Source organism: Pogona vitticeps, chromosome 1 (genome assembly GCF_051106095.1).
Source record: "Pogona vitticeps strain Pit_001003342236 chromosome 1, PviZW2.1, whole genome shotgun sequence".
Taxonomy (NCBI): Eukaryota; Metazoa; Chordata; class Lepidosauria; order Squamata; family Agamidae; genus Pogona; species Pogona vitticeps.
This window is the reverse complement of record NC_135783.1, coordinates 166443809-166451311: the sequence shown is the minus strand read 5'-3', so window position 1 is coordinate 166451311 and position 7503 is coordinate 166443809. Positions and strand designations below refer to the sequence as shown.

The 7503-nt window shown below is 44.2% G+C and overlaps 1 protein-coding gene across 3 annotated transcripts; it reads left to right on the top strand.

The window, feature by feature from the left end:
- Positions 1-2171: 2171 nt before the first annotated feature.
- TRIM13 (tripartite motif containing 13) lies at positions 2172-6899 on the top strand. 3 transcript variants are annotated; one of them, XR_002300823.3, is made up of 3 exons: positions 2215-2353; positions 4943-6427; positions 6627-6899. XR_002300823.3 is itself a non-coding variant. In XM_072992146.2 (2 exons), exon 2 carries the CDS (start codon positions 4949-4951, stop codon positions 6173-6175), a length of 1227 nt encoding a protein of 408 aa, XP_072848247.2. In that variant the 5' UTR covers positions 2172-2353; positions 4943-4948; the 3' UTR covers positions 6176-6899. The 3 variants fall into 3 exon arrangements, 2 of the variants coding, with proteins under 2 accessions (XP_072848247.2, XP_020652401.3); XM_072992146.2 differs by having other exon boundaries at positions 2172-2353; positions 4943-6899; XM_020796742.3 differs by lacking the exon at positions 2215-2353 and adding an exon at positions 3569-4041 and having other exon boundaries at positions 4943-6899.
- The last annotated feature ends 604 nt before the right edge of the window (positions 6900-7503 follow it).

Sequence of the window (7503 nt, the reverse complement as noted above, 5' to 3'; positions counted from 1 at the left end):
CAAATCGAAATTAGTCCAAAGGAGGGTGACCAAAACGGTAAAAGGTGTGGAAACTAAACCCTATGAAGTAAGTTGAGGGAGCAGGGTATTTTTATTTTGGATTGGAACATGTTATGATTGGCATCTTTAAATACAGTATTTGAAACATTGTCATATGTAAGATGCAGCAAGATTGTTTTCTGTGAACTCAGAGAATAAGACCCAAGGCAATGGAATCAAGTACTGTATGTAGCTAGTCTTCAAAACTTAGTAAAAGAGTGTTAAGAGCCAGAATATTCCTATGTGTTTCCAGGGTGTATTATTTTTCTTTAGTCTGGAGAACTGACTATCTTGCATTTTGTGTAATTCTAGTTGAACGTAATAAAAATCCTAAAGATCTTGTGGGTTTTATCTCCTGAATCAACATGGCAATTTTTATTTTATAATGACTGTTTTCCCAAACAACCTTACATTTAAAAGCAGCATCTTCACATTACAACACCTGTCTCAGCATGGCTTCCTTTTTCTAGGACACTCTGCAGTGAAGGGAACAGAGTAGTCTGGGGGATTTTGATCCCAAAAAGTAACATTTCTAAGCTCTGGGAGTTTGCCTCTTCCTTGTTTTTATTTAGTAGTAGAAAACATCACTCTCCACAGTTGCCTGCTCCCAAAGGATGCTAAACCTATCATGGGAATTTCTAGGGAAAGAGGACATCCTAAAAAAGAGCTCGTTTCTCCACACTCACTTGCTTTATTTTATTGATTGATTGATTGATTGATTGTCATTGTAAGTATATACACCGTACTGTATACCCATACAATGAAATTCACAGACATCCAGAGACCAGACACATGCACACACATACAATTCCCCAAACACTCCCACCCACTAAAAAAAATCCCCCAACGCTCCCCACCCACTAAAAGTCCCCCACTAAAAATACAAACATCTACACCGCAGGCCAAGCAACACAATCCAACTAACTATTCACTACTGATGGTCTTTAAACTCATTATTAAGTACAATTATAGCTCTGGGATAAAAACTATTCAGAAAATGTGTGGTCCGAGTCTTAATTGTTCTATATCTTCTGCCAGACGGCAACAGTTCAAGTTACAAGCAGGATGGGAAGAGTCTCTCAGGATGCTGTGTGACTTCCTCAGACAGCGGGACGTGAAGATGTCATCCAGGGTTGGTAGCTGGAGCCCGATGATATTCTGGGCAATTTTAATGGTTCTCTGTAGAGCTTTTTTGTCCGCTACAGAGCTACTCCCAAACCATGCCAGAATGCCATAGGTTAGGACACTCTCAATGGTGCTACGATAGTATGACAGAAGTAAATGCTGAGATAAATTTAACTTCCAGAGTATTCTCAGGAAATACAGCCTCTTCTGTGCCTTCTTCATTAGCATGTTGGCATTTATAGTCCATGAGAGGTCCTCTGAGATGTAAGTGCCCAGAAATTTAAAACTACCAACTCTCTCCACTTCCTCGCCATTTATGTACAGTGGTAAATGTACATTTCTCTTCCTCCTAAAATCAAGTATGAGTTATGCTTTCCAAAATCAATTATGCTTTCCAACATGTGGCATACATGCTCTAGTGTCACGGGGGTTTGTTATTAGGCAGTTTGCAGGAATGCTATTCCTTTTCGATCCAAGATGTAGGGTATGAAGGCTCCATGAGCCCGGTTCCCCTTCAAGAAGTTTTAAAAAATCCACCTGATTTTTCCAGTTCTTTGACAGAGAAAGGGGAGCAAAAGGACGGAATCGAATTCCTTCTTCCAAACAATTTAACAGCAGACGTTGCAACTGCCAACTACATAGCCAATACTTAAAGAGTATCCGCTCTCCCAGTTAGCTGGCGACCTGTCTCCACATACAGTATAAGTTTGTTCCACGACACTGCTTCAGCCGCAGCAGACGGACTCTATGGACTGAGTCCCTGCCCTCCAACCACCGGGGGCCAGAATCCGGTCCGTGAAAGGTAGTGCCGGCAGCGGGCAGGCGAGCTACCCCACCAGCCTTCCTTCGTGCCCTAAAAACCTATCCCAGATTGTGGGCCAGTTTCTGAGTTCCCGGCGAGGGAAGGCAAGGGAATTCTCGCGCGACATGGAGGTCCCCGTCAGCGGACGCTCTTCCGGGGCGCCGGGAGCTTTGTCGCCACCAGCCGCCGTCATAGGCAGGGCGGGAGCGTCCGCGCCCCTCCTCGCAGGCCCCGCCCCGTGCGGGAAGGGAAGCCGAATGGCGGCGGCCTTCCCTCTTGCTCCCTCCGAGGCCCGGGATCCCCTGTAGGGAACGTGGGCGCCCCCCCCCCCCCAGTCTGCCCCAGGCGGCTGGGTTAGGACTGCAGGCTTCCGGACTGTGTACATCGGTGAGTAGGACTCGAGGTAGAAGGTCTGGGCCTCCCCTTCAGAGGCGGGCACCGGAGCCGCGGCAGTCCGGATGGGAGGCCCCCGGCCTGTGGCACCGCTCGGGGGCGGCGAGCGGACTTGGCTGGTTCTCCCTCCGTCAGTCTAGCAGAGCCGCCCTCCCTTCCTACTTTGTCTCAGCGAGAGGGCTGCCTTTCCGTCAGCGGGGCTCCTCTCTCGGCCCCTGTTGCGCCCCCTCCTCTTTTCCGGCTGAGCGCCGGGGGTGGTAAAAGACGTCGTCCGGTTGGACCGAGGCGTCCCAGCGATGCGTCTCTCTTGTCCTGAACGGCCGAAGTAGGAGCAGAGACGGGAGCCCCGTCTCTTTGGAATGGGGGTGACGGGGGTGGGGGGTTGAGGGGAGGACGTTCTTTGGTTATTTCAGGTTGCCTCCCGATGCCTCTTGGCAGTCGATGCTGGTCGCGTTCAGGGCTGCTACCTCCTCAAGAGGCGGCCGGTTATCTTCAGGGTGTCACAAGTGCCAAAGAATCTGGTCCACCAAGAAATTGTCTAGTGGTTCCCCCTCCCCCCCCCCCGATTTCCGTTAAGAGAGGTAAGAGGCTTTCCCAAGGCAGTTGCAGTACAAATTGTAAAACTGAATGTAGGGCCTAATGTATTCAGCTGATATTTTTTTTCTAGTACTGGAGAAGCAAGAAGATGAAATGTTGGTTGCTTTCAGAAACCCACTTCTTTTTCTTCTTAAAACTAGAGATGGGGGTATTTGTATTCATGTACAAATATCCCCGTGCAGCGGGACTTAACAAGGGGCCAGTCTGGGGCCGGCACGTCCACTCATGCATCCCAGTGCAGCGGTGGCTCTGCTCTTCCTTCCAGTCACGTGTGGAGCACCGATCTCTTTCGCTCGCTTGGCTGGCCACTCCAGGCATGGGAAGGGAGGACGAGTCTCTCTGCACGGTTGCCGAGCGGCCAGCCGAGTGGAAAGAGAGCGGCACTCCTGGCACAATTGGAAGGATGAGCAGGACTGGCATCGCAGTGGGATGAATGAGTTGACGGTCCGGCCCCAGGCCAGACCCTCGTTAAGTCCAGGAATACGAATACCACCATCTCTACTTAAAACTATAGCAGTAAGGGTTGTACTTTCCAAAGAGCAATAAATCACCTTTCATTACATGAAAATTGTAGTGTGTTGGTGTATTTCTTAAACATGGTTTATGACAAGGATGGGGAATCATTGGCTTGGGATAGATTCCATGTCTTCTCCTCCCCCCCCCCCAGCGATAGCCTTTTTTTTCCCTTATAAAAAATAAACTGGAAAAAGTGAGAGTGTGTCATTTCATATTTTTGGACTGCAACTCCCCAAGAATTTCCAGGCAGAATTCTAGGAGTTCCTGCCGGCACTCTCCTGGAACAGGAACTACCTTGGAGGCTACAGAGGCATGTGTTTCTTGCTTTCAATAAACAACAACAGAAACCTGTTCTAGTGTTTCCTGGGAGACAACAACTTCCTGCATCCTCCAGACCAAAAGGGCCTGGTCTCCTGATCCAGTGATGGTGGGAAGGGCAATATCGACCAGATGCAGCAGATGCTGGGAGTTGTAGTGCCACTGCTCATTAGGCTCTTTGGAGGACGCTTCCCAAAGAACTACAGCTATCAGGAAGCACTGCACAGGAAGTGGGGGTGAAAAGAGATGAGGTCAGTTGCTATCTGAAGTAGTATATGTCAAATAACTAGTATTTCACAAATGGGTGGTGCCCATGTGAAGTTTCATTGGAACATCTGAAGTCAGCACAGACTCAAATGTCTTAAACATTTTGAAGTGTGTGTGCATGTGTCACATGCATACAGTATATACCATGTTTCCCGGAAAATAAGACAGGGTCTTATATTAATTTTTGCTCCAAAATGCAGTAGGGCTTATTTTCAGGGGATGTTTTATTTTTTTCATGGACAACAATCTATATTCAAATACAGCCATGTCATCTTCTGGTTGCTGTACAATGCTGGAAGATGGGGTTTCACTTAACTAGGGCTTATTTTTGGGGTAGGGCTTATATTACAAACATCCTGAAAAATCATACTAGGTTTTATTTTCCGGTTAGGTCTTATTTTGGGGGAAACAGTATGTACACACACACAACTTCACAAGCTGAATACAGTGGTGCCTCGCAAGACGAATGCCTTGTGCAACGAAAAACTCGCAAGATGAAAGCATCATTAAATTTCAATGCATTCCTATGGGAAACTGCACCTTGCAAGATGAAAATTTTGCAAGACGACATGACTCGCCGAACGAATTAAGTTCATCTTGTGAGGCATCACTGTACGTTTGGACTGTGGAGATGGTGATCCTTAAATCTACAAATGTAATTATCCAGGTTTCTTGAAATATAGTTTCTACAAATTCTCTCCTTTATCATCATCATTCTTTATTATGGTCACAGACCAGCAAGATTATAAGAAAACAGAACATATAGAGTGACACATCCTTTAGTGAAAAAACTGAAGACATAGTGACTTTTGTAGAACTGAAGGCAAGATGTATCAGTTTTTTATTCTGTGGTTATGACTGTAATATTGTCTCCATTTATTATAGGCCACAATGGAGCTTCTTGAAGAAGATCTTACATGCCCCATCTGCTGCAGTTTATTTGATGATCCACGAGCACTACCTTGTTCACATAATTTCTGTAAGAAATGTTTGGAAGGAATCTTGGAGGGAAATGCCCGGAACACAATTTGGAGACAGTGTCTTTTCAAATGCCCTACATGTCGGAAAGAAACTACTGTTACAGGTGTTAGCAACCTCCAGGTAAACTATTCCCTAAAAGGTATTGTGGAAAAGTATAATAAGATTAAGGTAACCACAAAAATGCCTACGTGTAAAGTGCATGGCGGTCAGCCTCTCAATATTTTTTGCCAGACAGACACTCAGTTGATATGTGGTATTTGTGCAACTCGTGGAGATCATGTAAAGCATGTGTTCTGTTCCATTGAAGATGCTTACTTTCAGGAAAAACTTGCTTTTGAGACCTTGTTCCGGGGCTTTGAAACATGGCGTTGTGGAGATGCACTTTCTCGACTAGATACACTGGAAAACAGCAAGCGGAAAGCCCTTCAAATGCTGACAAAGGACTATGACAAAGTAAAAGATTTTTTTGAAAAATTGCAACATACATTGGAACAAAAAAGAAACGAGATACTTTCAGATTTTGAGACAATGAAGCTTGCAGTTATGCAAGCATACGACCCAGAAATCAATAAACTGAACACTATCATACGAGAGCAACGAACAGCTTTTAATATTGCAGAAGCTTTTAAGGATGTATCTGAACCCATTGTATTTTTGCAACAGATGCAAGAATTTCGAGAGAAAATCAAAGTGATCAAGGAAACTAGATTACCTTGTCTTACAATAGACATCAACTCAACAATTAAAGGCTTTGATACTAGCCAGTGGGAAAATTTTAAGTTAGCAGATGTGGATAAACTTTCTTTACCTCAAGAAAAAGGAACTTTTAATCATGTAGTTTCTGTGTTCTTTTCACCAAAATTTATTGTGATTACTTTACTTTGCCTGCTTATCCTTGGTATGATGCAAATATACTCTCTGGATTTTGTAGCTAATCGTCTCCAGGACTGGGAAGTTATTGTTTCTACATTTAGTTCAGGGTATCTGGCAGACACAGCAGAGATGGCCGATCATGCTGTGTTTTACTGGGAGAAAATGACTGACAGTGCTGTAGTGCTAAGTGAAAGATGTGTAAACTACACCCTTGTAATTTTGGATAATGTTGCTCAATTTGTGTGCAAATACAAACTTTTGTAATTGTAATCGGTACAAGAATTATGTTAAATTGATTGCTTTAAAGTAGGGGTTGGTGAACATGTGGCCTTCTGTGGAAGCACTCTCATCAAGGTTGTTAAAGCTGTCATCTGTTTTTCGGTGCAGAGCAAACTCTCCTGGCACAGTGACAGCTGCTTCTGACGAGGGAGTGGCAACTGCTCATTCTGCCTTTTTTCCTTAGAGTCAGAGCATAACTTCAGAGGCTTTCTTCCGCCAATCCTAAGTGGCCATTAGGTAACTGGTGCCCTATCTTAATTCTGTCAACAATCTGTAAACTTGTTAAGGTTAATAAAAGGGAGTTCTCAGGGTGTCGCCCTGGGGCTCTGCTGGACATCTTCCTGTTGACTCCTCATTAACTTCTCTCTAAAGTTAATTGCTTTCTTTGTTTGGTGATCACCTAACCATTAGCCTTTTTGTTTCCCAATCACTACAGCCTTCCATGTGTTGCTGGAATGTATTTCCATTAGCTGCACTGCCTGGACTGATAGGGTTCCATTACCAAACATCTGGAGGGCCACAGATTCTTCACTCCTGCTGCTTCAGATTAGATTTTTTAAAATTACAATGACAATGCCTGGTGGATTTTGACACTATTTTAATTTTAAAATATTGATACATTTTCTGTTGTTCATGTATGTATGTTGGATATTTTATGCATTCTGTTTCTGAATTATGCTGACTTTTTAATTAAAAACTTCAGTTTCTATTTACTGTATCTTGTTTTTCTCTGCATGGAAGAGCTGTCAGAGTATTGAAAATTTACAGGCCTGAACAGAAAAGAGCAGAAGTAATAATGAGCTACCATGTTGTACAGGTGTGTGATTTGCTGAGTCACAGTGACTCTGGAGAGGTGGTGCCTTGGATCACTGGTTCTTAACCTTTGTTACTCGAATGTTTTTGAACTGCAACTCCCAGAATGGTGCCGCTCAGAGTGGTATAATTATACCAGATGGGCGGGATATAAATAAATAAATAGATAGATAGATAGATAGATAGATAGATAGAAAGAAAGAAAGAAAGAAAGAAAGAAAGAAAGAAAGAAAGAAAGAAAGAAAGAAAGAAACCCCAGCCAGCACAGTTGGTGGTGAAGGCTTCTGGGAGTTGCAGTCCAAAACTCGTGAGTAAACCAAGGTTAAGAACCAGTGCCTGTGTGTGTGTGTGTGTGTGTGTGTGTGTGTGTGTGTGTGTGTGTGTGTGTGTGTGTGTGTGTGTGTGTGTGTGTGTGTGTGTGTGTGTGTGTGTGTGTGTGTGTGTGTGTGTGTGTGTGTATGCACTGTATAGAGAATATGTACCCTCCACCTTCATTGATG

Coding starts and splice junctions, on each gene's coding strand:
- TRIM13 (XM_072992146.2), top strand. CDS start 4,949: ATGGAGCTTCTTGAAGAAGATCTTACATGCCCCATCTGCTGCAGTTTA.